Below are 19,441 nucleotides of genomic sequence, written 5' to 3'. Positions count from 1 at the left end.
CATTGCCTCCCCTCTACCTGGCGCCACCCCCCCCAGCAGAACCCCCTTAATTAGCTCTTTGTTCAAATACTAACAGTTCCCCTTGCTCAAGCCCTTTAGTTGCTGATGTGGCATCTCTTTGTGTATCAGGAGGTGATCACTTCAGGGTCAGGAAGAGAATTTTATGAGTTTGTTTTGCAGAAGGAAGGAATGTGTTCAAGGTAGCAGTGACCAGTTGCTGGTACCCAGGAGTCCTTTGCAGAAAAAGTTATCTGTGACTCAAGAAACACAGACTCCTCTCTCAGTTCCCTGAAACTCCCTCCCCCGACTCCCTATCTCTCACGGGCAGCAAACACAAGGCCCGAGGGCAGAATCCGGCCCTGGTGGCTGCACCGAGCTCCTTGCCCCTAGTGAAGGAGTAGTCCTATTTATACAGTCCTAAAGTTACATCTGGCCCTTTGAAGGCAACCAGGAGGCTGACGTGGCCCCCCGTGAAAATGAGTTTGACACCCTTGCTGGCCTATCCTCATAAAAGTTCCCTACTTTTTTGCTTTTTGGAAGAGCCAGATTCGAGCGATCTTGCTCTCCTGTCCTCTCTCTCACTTTGATCAAATTGAGTAAAATGTTCTCTGGCCCCGAGCACCAGCATCTCGATGCGTTGGCCTGGTAACACATCAGGTACATGAACCTGAATTTGAGGGGTGATTCAATAGTAGTCCCGTGACTCTGAATACCATTTACATGCTGATGACCCCCCCAACCCCACAAACAAAAACCCCACATATCTCTGACTTCACTGTTCCCCCAAAACTCCAGCTTATATATTTGAACTGCCTGCTGAACATCTTTTCTTTTTAATTTTTTAAATTGTACCTTTTCCATTACCATTTAACACCCTTCCACCTCCCTCCCCCTCCACTCACCCCACTGTTGCCCACGGCCTTGAGTCCTTTATCCTTTTTGCTCGATCCCTCCACCCCCTGACCTCCCCGCTCCCAATAGCCGCCATCCTGCTCTCTATGCTGCTCAACATCTCTTTTTTTAAGATTTTTATTTATTTATCTTTTAGAGGGGAAGGGAAGGAGAGAAGTATCAATGTATGGTTGCCTCTCGTGCATCCCCTGCTGGGAACCGGCCCACAACCCAGGCGTGTGCCCTAACTGGGAATCGAACCACAATTGTGTGGTTCACAGGCCCGCGCTCAATCCACTGAGCTACACCAGCCAGGGCTGCTCAACATCTTATGCCTAATAAACTTAATGTGTGCAAACCCCAATTTCTGATTTCCAGCCCTTCCGGTCTTCCCTACTTCAGCATATGACAATTTTATGCTTCCAGTTGCTTAGTCCAAACACCTTAGATACTCAACACCAGTCTCTCTAGTCCCTCAACCAATCCAGCAAATGCAGACAGCTCTACCTCAATCTTCAAGACATACTTGGAAATTACCCGAGACCCTGCACTACCACCTCTCCTGGGTTTCTGCAGTAGCTTCCTGCAAGGCTCAGGCCAGTTCCCAGCCCCCAGACGGCACATGACCCGGTCAGACCAGTTTCCGACCAGCTGGGTCGACTGCTGCCCATGACTCAATTATCCCCAACTGGCTTGATAGCCCGAGGCTTAACTGAAACTCTCCCCAACCTCGACACCTGACTGAGCCACAAAGGCCCAGTGGTCAGCCTGATCTTCCTGTGCCTGGAACAGCCCAGCCCTTTATCTAACCCATTGCCCTAACTCACACCCTGGAACCAAGAGGCACCCGCCCAGAAGAACAAGACACTAATCCCTCCCCTAACCCCCCACAAACCCTGCGCTTTTTCTTTTAAAACTCCCATTCTTGCTTTCCTCCCTGAGGTTGCAATTGGTCCAGATTCAGCCCACCTGTGAGCACAGTTCAAAGAAAGGTACTTGGATCAGATCATCCGGCTCCTCTCCCCTCTATATCTCTACATTTGAAACTGGAAAAGCTGGTGTTCCTGCTGCCTGTCACCTACCAGACCCAATAAGCAGAGACAGGGACGGAATCTCTATGGGCGCTTTACTCAGATGGCCTGCGATCTGAGAAGACGGCGGGTTTGTACTCCAACAGACCATCTTACATTTCCTTTCAAGCCAGCCTTCTTATACCAGAGAACAAAGAGCAGTGAGGAATTTGAAATTCAGGGAAAATTAGATTAAAAAAAAAAATCTAAACGATGGCTCAAACACCACCTTGATTGCTTGTGATCTCGTGTGGAACACAAAGGTCAATGGCTGTGGTCTCCTGAGGCAGGGTAGACAGTACCTAAAGTTCTTGAAAAATCACTTAAATTTTTTCATTTATTTATTTTTAAAGAGGGAAGAGAAACATGAGTGTGTGGTTGCCACTCAAGCGTCCCCTACTGGGGACCTGGCCCACAACCCAGGCATGTACCCTGACTGGGAATCAAACCCATGACTCTTTAGTTTGCAGGTCAGCACTCAATCCACTGAACCGCACCAGCCAGGGCAGCTTTCCTTTTCATTAGGGGTTGGGTGGCATGGGGTGCTTTGTCCATTTCACTGTCAACAACCACAATATCCTCCCCTTCCCTCTCACTTCCCCAGGGATTCCACCTCCGGGATCCCCAGTCAGGCTTTGTCACAAGTACTCAGGCCTTAATCTGAGGCATCTTACGGCCCCCTAGCTTTGCAATTATCCTGTTCTCCCACCTGTCAAGGCAAGCAGAGCTGTGGACAACTGCACGTCCTTTCTAACTTCAGCTCTTCTTCCAATTTTCTAATTCCACCATCAGCCTCTAGCTGGGCGTGGGTGGCCGGCCAAAGCGCCCGCCACGGAGGCCAGCCGGCTGTGGCAGCCCCTGGGCTCCCTCCTTTGCTGTGCACACTACGTGCAGTTCCTCAAACAGGACGTTAGACCTCCTGGCTTTTGGTGGTCCACAAGCATCTAACACACAGGCAGCCCCTCCGCATACAGAGGTCAATGGCCCACCTGAACTTCCCCAGCAGATTCCTCTTGTCCAAGGCCCATTTCTTCAGTCTCCTGGGTGGTTTGCAACCTGGGGAGTTCCCTGGGTGGAATCTGAAACCAGCCCCCTGTACACAGAGGGCGAGGAAGAAAGAAGCAGGGCACTCCAGGTCAGTAGGGTTTTTTAAACTTTTGTTTTTCAGTGACGATTTGCACTCATTATTATTTTGTATTAGTTTCAGGTGTCCAGCACAGTGGTTAGGTGTTTCAGAAGCGAGAAGAAAAATTACGTATAGGCTTGTCCAGGGTGGACACAAGACAAGTAGATCTCCGCCCCCACCCTCCACCAGAACTTTGAAAGTTTGTAAGACTTTAACTAGGTTCAGTAGCCTACACAGTCCAGATGGACTCAACAACACATTGCTGTCTCAAGGCCTTGTCCTTGAAGACAGCTCCCACGGGAGAAGAGTGCACAGAGCACATCCGTTCCAAGGGCAGGGGCGGGTGAGGAGCTTCCTAGTGCCTAGGTCCAGCTCAAGGGTCAACCAGCAGTTGTCCCCTCAATGTCCTGGTCTGACAGTGACCCATGTAGGCTCATGAGATTGTGTGCACAGATGTTTCAGAGCGATTCCTAACAGTCTTTACAATTTGCTTCTTGAGACTACTCCTCTCTTTAAAACTCAACTCGCAGGTGGACTCCTGCAGAAAGCCTCACCTCAGTGCCTTCATGGCTCTATAACTCTCCATCCCCGACTCCAGGGACAGATCCAGGTTCTGTGGGCCCATGGGCTTATACACATTGGGGGCGGGGAGGAGAGACCCTTTAAGAATACGAAAAACATAATTAAGTGTGGAAGTTAGCATTTATTTTGTTTGGGAAAATAAACCACCAACTACCAGAAATCTTTCCCGATGGCAACCTGGCTCCTCCCCCTCACGAAGCCTACCAATCCCAGCCTTTTCAGATCTTACTAGCTTCACAGTAAGCCCTCGGCTTTGACCCTCGCCGGCTTTTGTCTTGACCACGTTCACCCTCTGGCGGCTCCGCGGAGCTCACACACAGAGCTCTCCTCCTCCTCTCCCCCGCCAACTGTCGCATCACTGGGTTTGTGGGATATGTAGAACATCCCACGTTGGCCTCGGAGTCACATTGTATGGCGCCCGTCACCACTTCCCTAGACGTTCCTGAAACATACAGAACCTCAATTTTCCCATCGGTGAAGTGGGGACTTGGCCAGTTTTCCTGTGGCCGCCCACGTGAGGACCCTCGGACTGCAGGGAGCAGGACTCCAGGAACGCTGAACCCTAATTTAAACGTTACCTTGTGACCCCTCACCTCCGTCTCTGTAATTTGTTAGGAAAGCCAGGCGTTCTGCCTTTGTAGTTGTGCCCTTGATGACCTGGCTGAAGCCAATTTTTCTCTCAGGGTCTGAAGCGCATTCGTGAAATGGGCTTTCAAGCTCGCGTTGACCTCCTCTGCTCAGTCCCGCGTGGCAGAGGTGCGGAGAGAAGTGTTCATCCGTTTCCCAAACATCCAGACTCCGCCCCGCCCCTTTGTAAATCTCGCGAGAATGCTACTCCGGACAGAAATGGGTACTTTGGCCTTTCTCGGTTTCCGTAGCTCGGAGTCGCAATTCCTAAATCAGTGTTTCCGGGTTGCATCTGCATAAAATCTTTAGCGGTGTAGAAAGTGGAACCAAACCTCGGAGGTATCAGTAAGTAGGGGACCTAGCCGAGCCTGAGTGTTTGTCTTTAGTCCCCTCCTTTGATTCCTTATTCCTTGAAGACCCTGGTGAAGCTTAGCAGGAGGGCCCAAGATTTCTGCATCCCCAGCCCTATGACTCAGGGGCTACTGTTCGGTTTCCTCTCCCAGGATTTCGATTCACTTCAGCAAGCTCACCTCCCCGTCTTACAGGTGAGGAAACTGAGTCTTACAGCACAGCCCCAAGGCTCTGTTTACTAGGCCCCGTCCCCGCCCCTGGGTTCCTCTCGATTGACACAGACCTCGCCCCTCTCAATGTTCCTTCCGTTGGGTCCAAGGTTCCCTACAGACATTGACCTCGGGCACATCCCCCTCAGTCACCCTCTACTGGTCTCCTTGACTGTCTACAGGCTTAGGCAGCATGGCCTTATTCCGGTCGGGCCTCCTGGTGCTGACGACGCCGCTGGCCTCCCTGGCCCCTCGCCTGGCCCCTATCCTGACCTCCGCGGCCCGGTTGGTGAATCACACACTCTACGTACACCTGCAGCCGGGCATGAGTCTGGAGGGCCCGGCTCAGCCCCTGTCCAGCCCAGTGCCAGCCACGTTTGAGGTTCTCGATTTCATTACGCACTTATATGCTGGCGCCAACATGCACACGAATCTGGACATCAGAATCCTGCTGACCAATATCCGGACCAAGAGCACCTTTCTCCCTCCCCCAGCCAGCTCAGTCCAGAACCTGGCGCACCCGCCGGAGGTGGTGCTGACTGACTTCCAGACCCTGGATGGAAGCCAGTACAACCCGGTTAAGCAACAGCTAGAGCGCTATGCCACCAGCTGTTACAGCTGTTGTCCGCAACTTTCTTCAGTGCTACTCTACCCCGATGATGAGCATGGAGAGCCGCTGGTGGAGCCTCCGGACAATCCTTTACCCTCCACCATTAAACCATCCTACCCCGTGGCCAGATCTCCGAAGCAGCCGGTGCGTGGCTACCGTCGTGGGGCTCTGGGTGGCACCTTTGACCGCCTGCACAACGCCCACAAGGTGTTGCTCAGTGTCGCATGCATCCTGGCCCAGGAGCAGCTTGTGGTGGGAGTAGCAGACAAAGACCTGTTGAAGAGTGAGTGGGAGAGACACTGGATTAGGGTGTGGGAGAACCCCCAACACTCCCGGCACTCACCACTGCCAAGATTGAGAAAGGGTGGGGCCATCCATTACCCGTTCCCTGAGCCCCCCTGAGCCCCCCTGCCCCGCCCCCAGTGTCACACACAGTGCCCAGCACTCAGCTGGTGCTAAGGAAATCTTGTTAAATGAGTAAAAGCAGCTTTCTCAGTATGTGGTTTAGTCACCACTCAATCAGAACCCCCACATGTGGAGCCAAGGAAACTGCACTTTTAACAAGGTCACCAGGTGAGGAACCCTGCAGTTTGAGACCCTGGGAATACATGGGTGAGTAAGAGGTAGCGGTGGCAGAGACAGTAAGAGGGGACTCAAGCATGATACGGTTCTTGAAAGTCTGCGTCTGGCTCTGGTGCCCACTGGTACTGCCAGTTCTCCAGACACATGCCAGCCCTCGAAGGGACTACTATGCTTCCCTGGTGCCTTCCCGTCATAGCTTTCCCATCACTGACTACTTCTCAGCTTAGCCCTTTCTTCCTGCCACCTGCCTCTGGAGATAGGATGCTTAGGGACACTCTTCCCCAAACTGGCCCATACTCTTCCTCCCCAATAAAAAGGTCTCACTGTTCTGGGCTCCTTCCTCAGGCAAGTTGCTCCCTGAGCTGCTCCAGCCCTACACAGATCGTGTGGAACATCTGAGTGAGTTCCTGGTGGACATCAAGCCCTCCTTGACTTTTGATATCATACCCCTGCTGGACCCCTATGGGCCTGCTGGCTCTGACCCCTCCCTGGAGTTCCTGGTGGTCAGCGAGGAGACCTATCGTGGGGGGATGGCCGTCAACCGCTTCCGCCTTGAGAATGTAACCCCCGAGGGAGATCGACAGAGGGAGTGGATGGGGCTGGGGAAGGCCACTGGGCGGGGGGCGGGGGGGCTATTGGAAATATACCATGACCCCAGAGGAGAGAAGGGAGAGCTCAGAGTGGTAGAAAGAGGCCGGGAGGAACTTGCTCCCAGGTCGTCCTCTGAGGCCAGCTCTACCTCTGGGGTGAGTAGGGGAGGATAAAGGGCAAGTTGGGTGTCAGTGTTTGCCCTTCTTCATCTCAGCCCTCCTTCCCCCTCCTCACCCCACCCCTCCTCCTCTACTTCAGGGCCTGGAAGAGCTTGCCTTGTACCAGATCCAGCTACTGAAGGATCTAAACCACAAGGAAAATGAAGAGGACAAAGTCAGTTCCTCCAGCCTCCGCCAGCGAATGCTGGGAAACCTGCTTCGGCCTCCACATGTAAGCATGTCCTCCCTCCCCTCTGCTTGGGTGGGCTGGAAATGCTGGAAGGCAGAGATTAAAGGATTTAGCCCAAGCATGGGCCTGAGGACCCTGGTAACCGGGGTTCCTCTTATCTACCCCCAGAAGAGGCCCGAGCTCCCCCCAGGTCTCTATGTGATTGGGCTGACAGGCATCAGTGGCTCTGGGAAGAGCTCAGTATCTCAGCGGCTGAAGGACCTGGGGGCATTCGTCATCGACAGTGACCAGCTGGGCCATCGGGCCTATGCCCCAGGTGGTCCTGCCTACCAGCCTGTGTTGGAAACCTTTGGAACAGGTAATAACTGGACAGGACTAAAGGAGGCCAAAGTGGGGAGATGGCCTGGTCTCCGTACCCAGTCCTCTGTCTCTGTCATCTAGATATTCTCCTTAAAGATGGCACCATCAACAGGAAGGTCCTGGGCAGCCGGGTTTTTGGGAACAAGGTAAATGCCCACCTCTCCAAAGGTTCTCAGCTGCTATAGATCCAGGGGCTGGGGCCCAGTGGACCTCTCTGGGCTGGCTCCGTCTCCAAGGGGAGGTAACTGCTGCCCCCTCCCTCTATCTTGCTCCTCAGAAGCAGCTGAAAATGCTCACAGACATTGTGTGGCCAATAATTGCAAAGCTGGCCCGAGAGGAGATGAACCTGGCTGTGGCTGAGGGTGAGTGGGAGGGATGATGGGAGTGGCTAAGGGATGCAGTTAAGCACATGGTTTTCCTAAGAGTTTCCCCGCTCCAAGCTAGACCATCCCCTTTGCCAGGAACTGTTTCATGGGCTCTCTGACTGGTAGCAAGTGGCAGGATACCCCTGGCAGTGACTGGGGTCTCCTTATAGGAAAGCATGTATGCGTGATTGAAGCCGCCATGCTACTTGAAGCCGGCTGGCAGAACATGGTGCATGAGGTGTGGACCATTGTCATCCCTGAGACTGAGGTATTTGGAGCCCATGTGCCACCCATCTCCACTTCAGACTGCGTCCTGCTCTAAGCCAGTGGTCCAACAAATGTCATGTCTGTGTCCAGGCTGTAAGACGAATTGTGGAGAGGGACGGCCTGAGTGAGGCCGCAGCTCAAAGCCGGCTGCAGAACCAGATGAGTGGGCAGCAGCATGTGGATCAGAGCCACGTGGTGCTGAGCACCTTATGGGAACCACATGTCACCCAGCGCCAGGTTGGTGCTCAGGGAAAGGCTGGGTTGTGGGGATGGAGTCGCCAGTGGATTCCTATCTGAGTCTGTCCTCCCTTCCTCCCAACATTCTGGCTTGTCCAAAGGTGGAGAAAGCCTGGGCCCTCCTGCAGAAGCGTATCTGCTAGATGCCATCAGGCCACGACTGATGAGGAGTTTTCTGTGGGGCCAGATGGGCCCCTGGAGCAGAAGAGAGATCCAGTGGTGAGAAGGAATGGGGGCTTCAATGCTCACCCTAGATCTTGGGCCTAGAGGGCTCTGAGCTGGGCAGGGCAGGGCAGTGCCTGGTGGACACAGGAAGCCTACCCAGCTTGCTGGCATTTGGCCATCACTGAGGATGTGGTCCATAGGAAAACAGACCCCTCTGGCATCCCAACCCTGTTCCTGCCTACCTCTGCCTGTAATACTTGTGGTTGAGGTTGGGGGGTGGTGGGTCAGGGGAAGGCAATTACTGGAACTTTTAACACAATTAAAGGTGAATGATTGCAGGTGCTGCCTGTATGGTGTCTGCTTCCTATTCTGATGCTTCTGGGTGTCTTTGGGACCCTTGAGCCACAAGTGCTGCGTGCAGGCCTGGCTGAAAGCTAGCAGTGCAGTGGTTAAGAGCATGGCCTTTGGACCTAGACAGACTGAGGCCAGCCTTGGCCCTATCACTGACTGGCTGTGTGCATCTGGGGAAGTTACACACTTTCTAGGTTCCTCAGTTTCCTTATCTGTAAAGTAGCATAACTTGACCAACAGCCTTTTTGATAGCGTTAATTCCACAAATACCCAGCCAGGAGCTGGGCTGAGTGTTAGGAGGACCATCCTTCAACAAGCCAGGCAGGCCTCTGCCATCACAGAGCCTGCAGCCTGGTTAAGTGGGACGAGGTGGCCAGGACTACCAAGTCCAAGTGGCCTGGCGGGGAAAGACATCCCGGGAGCCGGATGGGCCTAGAAGTGCAGGTATGCACAACTCTCCGCGACACTACTAGAACCCCATTGCACAGGATGTGCTTCATGTCGTCTACCCGAAATAAGGGCAACACCAACCTGTAGCAACCCAAAAAGCAGAGTTTGCTCGCTCTGCGAGAATCGGGTTCCCCGCGCTACGCATGCGCACCACCCTCGCCCCGCCCCTTGCCTTTGATCGCGGATTGGTGGGTTTGGGTCACACGGGCGCGCCTCGCTCTTCTCCCCTGTACCCCTGCCCCCGCGCGGCGAGGCGCGCGCGCACCCGCTAGCTGATTTCCGGTGCGGTGGGTTGGAGATGACGGAACCCGGCGCCTCCCCAGAGGACCCCTGGGTCAAGGCAAGCCCCGTGGGCGAGCACGCTGGTGAGGGGAGGGCGGGTCGGGTGCGTGCACGTAGGGGCCCCGGAAGATGAGGGAAGTCTCCCTGGTCCCCGAAGTACCTCCGCCTTCGCTCTCTGGGCCCAGGGGCTGCAGAAGAGACAGCTCACCCCCGGCGCGTTCCAAGGTGGGGAGATGACTGAGGCTTGTGTGAGGATACGGGGTTTGGGACTGGGGAAATGTAGGTGTGGGTCGGGCGGGATCATGCGGAGGGGCGGCGCTTCCACGAACTAAGCAGTTTTAGTTCTGGGGTGAATCCTTTGCCTGCACGTGTGTGTCCGTCCTTTAGTTGCCTGCGCACCCGTGTGTGTGCGCGCGCGTATGCGTGCTCGCAGAGTGAAAGGTGGCGACTGCCTCCAGGATGGAGGTCTGATGAGCTTTTCTCCCTTACTCGGTGCCGCAGGTGGAGTATGCCTACAGCGACAACAGCCTGGACCCCGGTGAGTGCCTCCCCCACCGGTTTCAGCTCTGGAGTGGCTGACACTCCCACTTGAGCCCTGCAGGTTTGATTGGCCTGGTCGGCCACACCTGACCACTGTCCCTGAACCTGAGACAGGGAGGAGCTGGAAGCATGGAAGGGTTAGCTGGAAGCATGGGAAGGTGGCCTCTAGTTCCCTCCGCCCTGCAGCAGGGAAGTGATGGGAACAGCGACAGCCCTCATCAAGCCCAGACGTTACTTTGTGAGCCAAGGAGCATCACTGCAGGACGGGAGCAGTGTAGGCACTAGGGACAGGAGCATCGCAGCATGGCACCACAGGAAGTGGGTGGCCCAGTATGGCTGGCTTTTGAGTTTCAGGGGAGAGGTCAGCATTTGAGGATCAGGGAGCCATTGTGCCCACAGGTGTCTGAGGGGCTAGCAGCGTTCCCCCACCTTACCCCTTAGTGATCAGGGCCTCTTTTTTCCAGGGCTTTTTGTAGAAAGCACCCGCAAGGGGAGTGTAGTGTCCAGAGCTAATAGCATCGGTTCCACCAGTGCCTCTTCCGTCCCCAACACAGGTAGGCAGCAACATCTCCCAACCTGGCTCAGATACGCCGTCATTTTAGTATCTTGCTTAGACAAGAAGCTCCAGCTCTCTACGTGAGGTGCTAGGGCCCTAGTGCTAGACCAGGGTCTCCCCATGTCTCACCTCATCTAGAATATTAGGTTCCCATCTGCCACCTGGGCACACTGTTTTCCCAGGTAGGGACAGGTGGACTAGCTGGGCCTCACTGGGCCCCAGAATGACCCCTTCCTGCTTCCAACTCTTGAGTGTAGATGACGAGGACAGTGATTACCACCAGGAGTCCTACAAGGAGTCCTACAAGGACCGGCGGCGGCGAGCACACACTCAGGCTGAACAGAAGAGGAGGGACGCCATCAAGGTGATTGGGGAGACCTCGGCGAGCTCAGGGAGGCCCTGGGCACTTGAGACTCCTTGTGCCCTGACCCCAGCCGATAGCCCCAAGCGGCCTGGGGACAGTGAGTCTGGTCCCTGGACATGAAGCGTCTCCCCCCTTCTGGCCCCTCGCCCCTTAGTTGTGAGCATAGAACGTGGTGTCATGGAAGAAAAGCTTTGTGCCAGTTTGCCTTTGATCCCTCGGAGTTTAGGAACCTATTTCCCACGCTCTCTCCCCAGAGGGGCTATGACGACCTTCAGACCATCGTCCCCACCTGCCAGCAGCAGGACTTCTCCATTGGCTCCCAAAAGCTCAGCAAAGCCATCGTTCTGCAGAAGAGTACGGCCAGGGAGAGCGCCGGTGGGGTTGGAGCCGTGAGCTGGGAGGAGGCCAGCCTGATTTGTAGTTGGCCTGGCTTGGTGGGGTGGTTGTAGGGGGAGAGCTGGGGGATGGGGGCAGAGGAGACGAGATCCGTCTTTTCCTCTGGCTGAGATTTCCTCCATGTCCACCCCCTTTCCCACCTCCTCCCTTGCCCCCTAGCTATTGACTACATCCAGTTCTTACACAAGGAGAAGAAAAAGCAGGAGGAGGAGGTGTCCACTCTACGCAAGGACGTCATGGCCCTAAAGATCATGAAAGTGTAAGGGGGGTGCTGAACCATGGGTACCAGGCTCCTGAGGGGACCAAGGCCAACTCCAGCTCGAAGGCCCCATCAGATAATACTCCTGCTCCCTCAGGTGGTCACTTGGAGGCAGGACCCTGTACCCCATCAGGCCCTGACAACACAGCACTCTGGAAAGCCTGTTAGGGTGATGAAAGGAAGGTTGGAGGAAACAGGTTTCCATTCTTGTCCTAGAAGCAACGTCTAGCTGATGAGTGTAGCCCACAGGCTCTCTAGGAGTCCCCTTCCGGGTGGCGGTGGGATGGAGGGGCACCCTGTTCCTCCTCCTGGCCTGGTAGGGCTGCCGTAGCTAGCACCTTAGCCCCGGTCTGCTTGCTTTCAGGAACTATGAGCAGATTGTGAAGGCGCACCAGGATAACCCCCATGAGGGGGAGGACCAGGTCTCTGACCAGGTCAAGTTCAACGTGTTTCAAGGTATCATGGACTCCCTGTTCCAGTCCTTCAATGCCTCCATCTCCATGGCCAGCTTTCAGGAGCTATCGGCCTGTGTCTTCAGCTGGATTGAGGAGCACTGTAAGCCTCAGGTATGGGGCAGCAGCGGTCCTGGGACCTGGGGTCTCCTCCCTGACCTCAGGCAGAGTGACCCAACCCATTTTCAGAAAAGCAGGTCACAGATTTGGGGTTTCTTCAGGGTGTTTCTACAATTTTAAATGCTCTTGTTTCCCCTTCTGTTTTCAAGTCCAGATTCTCCTGTTAATTTGTCAGGTATGGTCTGAGCACTTACTCCAGCAAGGTCACCTTTGGCCTTGGTTTAGCCCATGTTGTGGCCACCTCGGTCACTCCTCAGCTGCCCCCATCACTAGAAGCAGAATTACTTGAGGTTTTTGGAAAGATTTCTGGCCCCAACCCTGGGTCTAGTAAGGTAGTATTTCCTGGGACTTATTATTTGTAATGGTGTAGTTTGTTAATGTTTAAATTAAACTGAGTCTTCTGTTGTTGAGGATTAGTCACTTTTGAGGCTTGAACTTGTATCTGAGATTCCTGCTTTCTTTTTTTTTTTTAAGATTTTATTTATTTATTTATGTATCTTTAGAGGGGAAGGAGAGAGGGAGAGATACATCAATGTATGGTGGCCTTTTGTGCATCCCCTGCTGGGAGTTAGCCTACAGGGAACCAGCCTGCAACCCAGGCATGTGCCCTGACTGGGAATCGAACCTCGATCCTCTGGTTCACAGTCCTGTGCTCAATCCACTGAGCTACACCAGCCAGGGCTTTCCTTTTTTATTTCTCAACATTTTTATTGTGAGATACTTTAAACATACTGGGACATCAAGAGAATGTACAAGGAACGTACAAGGAACATTCATATATCTACCACCTAAAGCGAAAGGAGGTGCCGGACCTCCTTCCATGGATGGGGGCAGGGCACAGCTCATGCCATGATGCAGGCCAAGTGCTGCACACCTCCTGCTGTGTGGCCTGGTTCCGGACAGGCCACAGACTGGTGCCAGTCTGCAGCCCGGGCATTGGAGACCCCTTACCTAAATTCTTCTGTTAACGTTCTCTCTCCATACTTGCTTTATCGTATAGCTGTCCATCTCTCTCTCCTGTTTTGGAGGCACTGCAAAGGGAACTGTAGACATCAGTGCTTCCCGGGGGCTGCTTTCACTACAGAGAGCACACCCGATGGGGGCAGGCATCACAGACAGCTCTGCGCCCCGCCTGAGCGGCATCTCTTACTCCCCTCCCAACAGACCCTACGGGAGATCGTGATCGGTGTGCTGCACCAGCTGAAGAACCAGCTTTACTGACCTGCACAACAGCCAGCAAGAGGCCGGTTTCCTACTTGGTCCCAGAGCCACCGGGCTTATGAGGGTGGACTGTGACACCTGACACCAGTCAGCTGGTTCCCCCCTGGTGTCTGGGGCCCTAACCCGCCTCATTCTCAGTGGGGCTGGGGTGTTTGTTTTGTGAAAGCTTCTGATTAATTTATTACACTGACCATAGAGCTCGAACCTGCCCAGTCTTCACCCACCCCTCCCCATAGAAGTCCTCAGAACAGGGGTCTGCTCTGGGCACCCCCTTCTCCTAAGCCTCAGGTTTCAAATTTCAGCACATGATCTACTCATATTTAGAAACTACTGTTGGCCTATTTGGTCTCTCGGGCAATAACTGGCCCAAGTCTGGCTGTTTTGGCAGTAGAGGGACAGAAGAGAAGGATTCAGAGGAACTACTTCCACAGCTGCAAAGGGTGAAAGGCCAGTCATGCCCAGGCTGCAGCTGCCTGGTCGGCCCAAGGTAAAGCCACAGCTTTCTGGCCAGGGCAGGGCTGCCAGGGTCCCGCTCCTGCCCCTACTCTCTTCTTCCTTCTCTACTCTGGGCAGTAGAGAACCAGCCTCCCACCCACTCCTCCTCTCTGTCCCCACAGGCAGCGGCACCGCACAGCAAAGCCCTAAGTGATGCAGCACCACATGTTAAAGTTTTTATTTTTCTAAATACCAACAACACAATTTTGCCACTGGGCCTCAAAACCTCTCCCAGCTTTAGGCAGGCGCACCTGGGTCTCCACCATCGCTTGGGGGTGGGTGGAGGCCTGCTGGGGTATACAGAACCCAAGGGAGTCCGGGGCAGGGCAGCCCTATGCTCCCCAACTGCTGTGCACAATGGCCTCTCTCTACCCTCATCCCCCAGCTCCCTCTTTGCCTTCCTCAGATTTGATATCTGAGGTTTGATTATCCAGAGGAAATTAAATATTTTTATATCAAATTATATTACAATAAATACTGCCAAATGCTTTCCTTTAGCTTTGTCCCAAATATAAGGGGTACGCTCACGCACCCGAAATGCAGACAATGTAATGAGCATAACCACCCACTCGGGCAACTAGCACTCCCCACCCTCTGCCTGCCACTGGTCTGTGCCCTTCTCTCAACTGCTCCACTCAAAGATGGAAAGCAGCAGCACTAACAACAAAAACTGGCCTAAACAGAGCAGCCAGTCGGGGACATCTCTGTCCCCACCCCCCAGTCCTGCCACAGGCTCTCAGGGGTCTGGGAGCTTGACGTTGTAATCTTCATCTGTCTCTATCCCAACTTCCTCCTGTGGGGCAATGAGAAATGAAGGAGACCTGGACACAGCCCAGGGGAGCAAGCAAAGGAGCAAGATCCACTTACAAAGAACTGCTTCTTGCTCTTCGGGTACCCTTCAAGGATTGCATCGCACAGCTCTGACGCCTGAGGAGAAACAAACCCACCCTCTGCAGATGGGCAGGACTGGGCACTGCCCAACGGCTCTGGCTGAGCAGCGGCCTCTCTCGGGCTGCCGTCTCCAGGCAGGGCCTGCCTTGGAGTTCCTGCACTTACCATTCTCTTGCGCTTCCTCCACTCCTTGCAGTACTTATGCCTCTCCCTGTACACCTAGACGGGGGAAACGGGTTCCTTTAAGCCCTTAGCCCCACGGCAGTCGCTGGGGTCAACCTTGTCCTCCCTGCTCTGCATGAGAGCAGCCGGCCAGCCCTGCTGGCCTCCCCAACCCACCTGCTCTTTCTCTTCTGGGGTCACGTGGTTGGTGGCTGCTTTGGCGCTCTTCAGTCTCTCGGTGTAGCCAGCACATTCCTTCTGCAACTCCTGGATCTCTTTCTGCATCTCCGGTGTTGTCAGGGCGCTAGTTAACTCCTTCAGCTCTGAAACCACACCTCCCTGAGGTCAGCTGCTGTCCCCCAAAGGGGTTCTTTCCCTGTGGGTGCTCCCTGAGGTAGGAAAACAAGCCTCTGCTGGCTCTGGGTTCTACACCTAGGGTCCAGAATGGGCGACTTATTCAGAAATGCTCAGGAGAGATGAAAACTTACACAATTACTAGTTTATTGGGTTGGCCAAAAAGTTCCTTTAGTTTTTTCTGTACAATGGCTCTGGTAATGCTTAGTTGTCTTTAACTTCATTCGAAACAATTTTGTTAGATCGTATTGTGACAGTCGTATCAGCATGCATTTTCTTTAATTAGCAAAACAATTTGTGCAGCCAATTCAACACTGAAGATGAAGAAAATATACCACATTTTCAGCATATTATGCTTTTTTATTTCAAGAAAGGTAAAAACATCACTGAAAGGCAAAAAAAAGATTTATGCAGTGTATGGGGAAGATGCTCTGACTGATCAAAAGTGGTTTGCAAAGTTTCTTGGTACTATTACATTTTGGTCAAATAACTCTTTGCTGTGGGGCTCTTATATACTGGAAGATGTTTAGCAGCACCCCTGGCCTCTACCCACTAGAAGCCAATACCGGGAGACAGCCAACATAAAGTTATTTGTTAAAATAAAAAAGTGTCTTTTTTACAGATAAAACTAAATGAACTGTTTGGCCAATAGTCTTTTCCTCCTCCACCTACAAGTAGTGGGCTGGTGTGAGGCTAAACAGACTGTTAGCTGTAGCTGGTTAAGAGTTCGGAATGAAGGGAAGTGTGGGAAGAGTAGACTGATAATCATGGTAAAGAAGGCAAGTACTTGTTTTGCCCATTTATATTCCAAAAGCCACTAGCCGTCACACATTTCCTTTAATGTCATGCCTTGGCAGCCCAGCACAGGGATCTTCACTGCAATAGGACAGCTGTTCCCTTGGTAACGCCTGACCTCTGGACTGACTCCGGGGCCAGGGGCACCCTCCCAGACAGCCGGTTCCTACCAGCCTCCATGTGGCGGCAGCTCTGCTGCAAGCTCTGCACGGTGGCCGTGAGGGCCACGATTTTGGCATCCAGGCTTTGAAGGTCAGCTTCACTCACCACGTCAAATTGGTCCTGCCAAAGACAAGAAGAAAAAAGAAGGCGGCTGATGTCTGGCACAGGATGGGAACCCATGTCTAGAAAGGCACCATTCTCATTACTTAAGAACCTGGGACTCCCCAATCTTCCAAAGGGCCTGGGAAAATAGTGGGAGTGTACTTTTGAGAAGTCATTGGGTTTAGTGCTGGGTCCAAGAAAAAGGTATAAAAGTTGAAACTTCATGCCTATCCTCAAGGGGTTCAAAGTTGGCAGGATACTGAATAGGACGAATATCTGTCAGTTTAGTGGTTAAACCTCTCCCTGGACTGAAAGAGTAAAGGAACATTCTTTCCAAAGTGGTGATACCTAAATTATTGGCTTCCACAATAGGAAGACTATGGGTAGGCAAAGAGGCGTGAAGGGAGGACTCGGTACAAGTCCGCGGAGCCCCTCCCACGGGAAACCAGCAGCTAGAATAGGACAGTGGTGGGGCTCAGCAGGGGTCTCCTCAGTTGGTAGGGGGCGGGTGGGCAGGTGAGAAAGGACACGAGTGCCATCCTGGGCAGTCAGGACTCTACACTAACGCCAGGTAAACCTTTTCAGCAAGCGGCAGCCAACTACAGGCTGTAAACCAAATCCTGCCAGATGGATGTTTTCAAAAAGACATAGAAACAGCCACACCGGTTCACTGCATATTACCAACGGCTGCTTTTGCTCTGCAGTGGTGGACGTGAGCAGCCATCACACTTGTGTAGCTGTGGCAGACCAACCGGCCTGCAGAGCGTGACAATATTAACTAACAGTCTGATCCTTCACAGAAAAACCTACCGACTCCTTTAGGCAGTAAAGGCAGTAACACAGTGAAACCTACTTTAGGAAGATTAACATCTTCCCAAACCTTGACAGTGGTTTGGTTCAGTTAAACAAGATTTAACGTCTGCTGGATGTTGAATGCTGTGAGGGTGCTAAAGGAAAATGAATGAGACATGGGGTCTAGACGTCCTAGGACAGTGCAGTGAGGAAACAAGTAAAAAGCCAACTGTAATACAAGGTACCTCCAGAGGTGAGCGCCTGAAGAGGCCATTAGCTTAGGGTGTCCAGCACTCACAGGTTTCTGCAGAAGGTGCTGCCTGGGTGACGTTCTAAGGCCTGAGTGAATTAGCTGGGCACAGAGGCAGAAGAGGAAGGGACTGAAAAACTGGACAGTGGAAGGACAACGAGAAGATACAGGAGTGGAACACACAGAAATGGTCCAGTGTTAATGGGTGGAGAAATAACAGGGACAGGTAAGGTCAGAGTGAAGTCTCTGAGGCCAAGTCTCCAAGGGCCTCCTTTCACCGGTTCCGGAGAGCGCCAGGGTTTTAAGGAGGGAAGCGGCATGACTAGGTTTGCAGGAGCATAGGTGGCTCTGGCGACGTGTGAGGAGGCCAGACGTTAGGGCACTGCAGCAGACAAGGAGCACCTGGCCTGGCTCGGTGACGCAGGTGGGAAGGAGAGGACCTGATGGCTGGCCGACCATGTGAGGTAGGTTAGGAATGGCTTCCTAGTCTCTGACTCCAGCGAAGGGTGATTCCATTAAGAAAGAGGAATGCGAGAGGAGGCAGTGCAAGGCGAAGCATTCTACTTCAGTCATAATGATCTGAAAGACACCCAGATGGAGGTCTGGGCTGGATACACAAAACTAATGTGTGTTCGGGGATGGGGTAAAGACGAGGAAAATCATCTGGCAGGAGGTGGTTCTAATCTAGATGATTGGGAACAAGACCTCCCAAGTGGAAATAGGTCTTGGGAGCAACAATTCAGGATTTTCTGTTATATTTCAATCTGGAAATCTAATGAAGTGCGTGTGGGTCCCGACAAGGGGGCACAAGCTGATTTAAAGAACGGCTGGGGCCCTTTTCATGGCACCAGACGGCTGGGTTTTATGGACCGCCTCGATGCTCCCGAAAAGAATTCACACTAGGGATCGATCTACCTCATATTGGACCCTCGCGCGGGTGAGAATCTGCGCAGGCTTCCCTCACCTGGTCCGCAAAATATATCTTCTGCTTGCCGTACATCTTTTCTTTGATCTTGCCTTGCTGGGCCAGCTGCTCCAGCGCCTTCACCACCGCCTGGCAGAGGGGAGGGTGCGGGGCAATCAGAGTGACTCCGAGGGGGGCAGCCAGTGTCAGGGGGCGGCGCGAGACAGCCCGAGGAAGCCCAAGGCTAGAACAGCAGCCGCGAGAGGGCAGGACCCCAGGCTTATTCGAGGGACCCAAGGCAGGGAGTCCCGGAAGAGGGTCCTCACCGCTTTGCCCAGTCCGTGCTCCCGCTGCAGGTTCCCGAACACATCCTGGGCGCTGTAGGGCCGGTTCTGATCTCGCAGGTACTTCAGGAGGATCCCAGGGGCTACGGCAGAGATGAGCCAGGCGGGGCGGGGGACACTCAGCCGAACCCCCCTCCCCGCTCCCCTCCGGGCCTCCGGGGCCTCCCGCTTACCTCCAGTCGCAGCCTCAGACCGACCTTTACTCATGGTCTTTCCCGCCGCCAAACTCCGAAAGCCGGACGTTACAGTTGCTCGGGCAACGGCTCCTTCCGGCGCCCGGGAGGGGCGGCCCCCGCACGGGGACAGGCGGAGGCGGAGCCTTCCGGAGGATCGAAGCGTTTCTTCCGGGGCACCGCAGCTGGCTTCCCTTCAGAACTTGGGGGCCGCTCCGACCCCCGGCCTCCCTGGTCCCTGCGGAGGCGGCGGGGCGCCGGCCCCCAACCTCGCCTCTCTGCCCCGTGGGGATGAAAGCCACGGTAAATGACGCCTGTTTCCAGCTCCAGCCCAACGGCGGCCACGCGCTCGTGACGCTGTGCAGGGCTGAGCGTCCGACGGGGGCAGCCCGCCCAGCCCGCGGCCGGCTCAAGGTCACAAGGCCGTTACACACAGGGACGTGTCCTATTTCACGGCCTGAGGCTCCTCGTCAGTCAGCCTTACCGTTTGTAAAGTGAGGACCAGGGGTACACGCAGGAGGGTGGTTGCGAAGACACCGCGTAGAACGCCGCGGAAAGAGCTCGTCACCCGCTGGCTCGTTACCGAGTTCCGCACACAGAGGGCGCTCGACTCACACTGAGGTTCGAGCGCCAAGGACAGGTAGG

At 54.0% G+C, this 19,441-nt stretch overlaps 3 protein-coding genes across 12 annotated transcripts; 2 read left to right on the top strand and 1 right to left on the bottom strand.

Moving 5' to 3' along the window:
- Positions 1–1,817: 1,817 nt before the first annotated feature.
- Positions 1,818–19,210, bottom strand: PSMC3IP (PSMC3 interacting protein). Of its 3 annotated transcripts, none has more exons than XR_005064644.1 (8): positions 18,797–18,965; positions 18,606–18,706; positions 18,340–18,429; positions 16,240–16,351; positions 15,098–15,243; positions 14,924–14,977; positions 14,131–14,794; positions 1,818–1,828 (listed from the first exon to the last, which is right to left on the bottom strand). XR_005064644.1 is itself a non-coding variant. In XM_037033180.1 (8 exons), the coding sequence occupies exons 1-8, from the start codon at positions 18,828–18,830 to the stop codon at positions 14,604–14,606; spliced, it is 654 nt and encodes a 217-aa protein (XP_036889075.1). In that variant the 5' UTR covers positions 18,831–19,210; the 3' UTR covers positions 14,031–14,603. The 3 variants fall into 3 exon arrangements, 2 of the variants coding, with proteins under 2 accessions (XP_036889075.1, XP_036889074.1); XM_037033180.1 differs by lacking the exon at positions 1,818–1,828 and having other exon boundaries at positions 14,031–14,660; positions 14,735–14,794; positions 18,797–19,210; XM_037033179.1 differs by lacking the exon at positions 1,818–1,828 and having other exon boundaries at positions 14,031–14,794.
- On the top strand, positions 4,529–8,724 carry COASY (Coenzyme A synthase). 5 transcript variants are annotated; one of them, XM_037033164.1, is made up of 10 exons: positions 4,529–4,635; positions 5,039–5,749; positions 6,394–6,608; positions 6,898–7,029; positions 7,156–7,345; positions 7,429–7,493; positions 7,625–7,709; positions 7,883–7,980; positions 8,070–8,216; positions 8,318–8,724. In XM_037033164.1, exons 2-10 carry the CDS (start codon positions 5,050–5,052, stop codon positions 8,357–8,359), a joined length of 1,674 nt encoding a protein of 557 aa, XP_036889059.1. In that variant the 5' UTR covers positions 4,529–4,635; positions 5,039–5,049; the 3' UTR covers positions 8,360–8,724. The 5 variants fall into 5 exon arrangements, with proteins under 5 accessions (XP_036889059.1, XP_036889062.1, XP_036889063.1 ...); XM_037033167.1 differs by having other exon boundaries at positions 4,538–4,641; positions 7,159–7,345; XM_037033168.1 differs by having other exon boundaries at positions 4,538–4,641; positions 7,444–7,493.
- Positions 9,421–14,364, top strand: MLX (MAX dimerization protein MLX). 4 transcript variants are annotated; one of them, XM_037033176.1, is made up of 8 exons: positions 9,421–9,522; positions 9,966–10,002; positions 10,469–10,558; positions 10,818–10,924; positions 11,179–11,278; positions 11,480–11,579; positions 11,944–12,145; positions 13,316–14,364. In XM_037033176.1, exons 1-8 carry the CDS (start codon positions 9,481–9,483, stop codon positions 13,370–13,372), a joined length of 735 nt encoding a protein of 244 aa, XP_036889071.1. In that variant the 5' UTR covers positions 9,421–9,480; the 3' UTR covers positions 13,373–14,364. The 4 variants fall into 4 exon arrangements, with proteins under 4 accessions (XP_036889071.1, XP_036889073.1, XP_036889069.1 ...); XM_037033174.1 differs by lacking the exon at positions 9,421–9,522 and adding an exon at positions 9,574–9,689; XM_037033178.1 differs by lacking the exon at positions 10,469–10,558.
- Positions 19,211–19,441: the final 231 nt, after the last annotated feature.

This window comes from Sturnira hondurensis, unplaced genomic scaffold, assembly GCF_014824575.4.
Source record: "Sturnira hondurensis isolate 20B ecotype Veracruz unplaced genomic scaffold, ASM1482457v3 Scaffold0021632, whole genome shotgun sequence".
NCBI classification, from domain to species: domain Eukaryota; kingdom Metazoa; phylum Chordata; class Mammalia; order Chiroptera; family Phyllostomidae; genus Sturnira; species Sturnira hondurensis.
The sequence above is the reverse complement of the archived record's forward strand: the minus strand, read 5'-3'. Positions and strand labels throughout refer to the sequence as shown.

Coding starts and splice junctions, on each gene's coding strand:
- COASY (XM_037033164.1), top strand. CDS start 5,050: ATGGCCTTATTCCGGTCGGGCCTCCTGGTGCTGACGACGCCGCTGGCC. Junction 7,346..7,428: donor GTTGGAAACCTTTGGAACAG/GTAATAACTGGA, acceptor TCTGTCATCTAG/ATATTCTCCTTAAAGATGGC. Junction 8,217..8,317: donor CACATGTCACCCAGCGCCAG/GTTGGTGCTCAG, acceptor GCTTGTCCAAAG/GTGGAGAAAGCCTGGGCCCT.
- MLX (XM_037033174.1), top strand. CDS start 9,594: ATGAGGGAAGTCTCCCTGGTCCCCGAAGTACCTCCGCCTTCGCTCTCT. Junction 10,003..10,468: donor CGACAACAGCCTGGACCCCG/GTGAGTGCCTCC, acceptor TCTTTTTTCCAG/GGCTTTTTGTAGAAAGCACC. Junction 12,146..13,315: donor AGGAGCACTGTAAGCCTCAG/GTATGGGGCAGC, acceptor CCCTCCCAACAG/ACCCTACGGGAGATCGTGAT.
- PSMC3IP (XM_037033179.1), bottom strand. CDS start 18,830: ATGAGTAAAGGTCGGTCTGAGGCTGCGACTGGAG. Junction 18,707..18,796: donor GTCTGAGGCTGCGACTGGAG/GTAAGCGGGAGG, acceptor TCTCTGCCGTAG/CCCCTGGGATCCTCCTGAAG. Junction 14,795..14,923: donor GGAGGAAGCGCAAGAGAATG/GTAAGTGCAGGA, acceptor GTTTCTCCTCAG/GCGTCAGAGCTGTGCGATGC.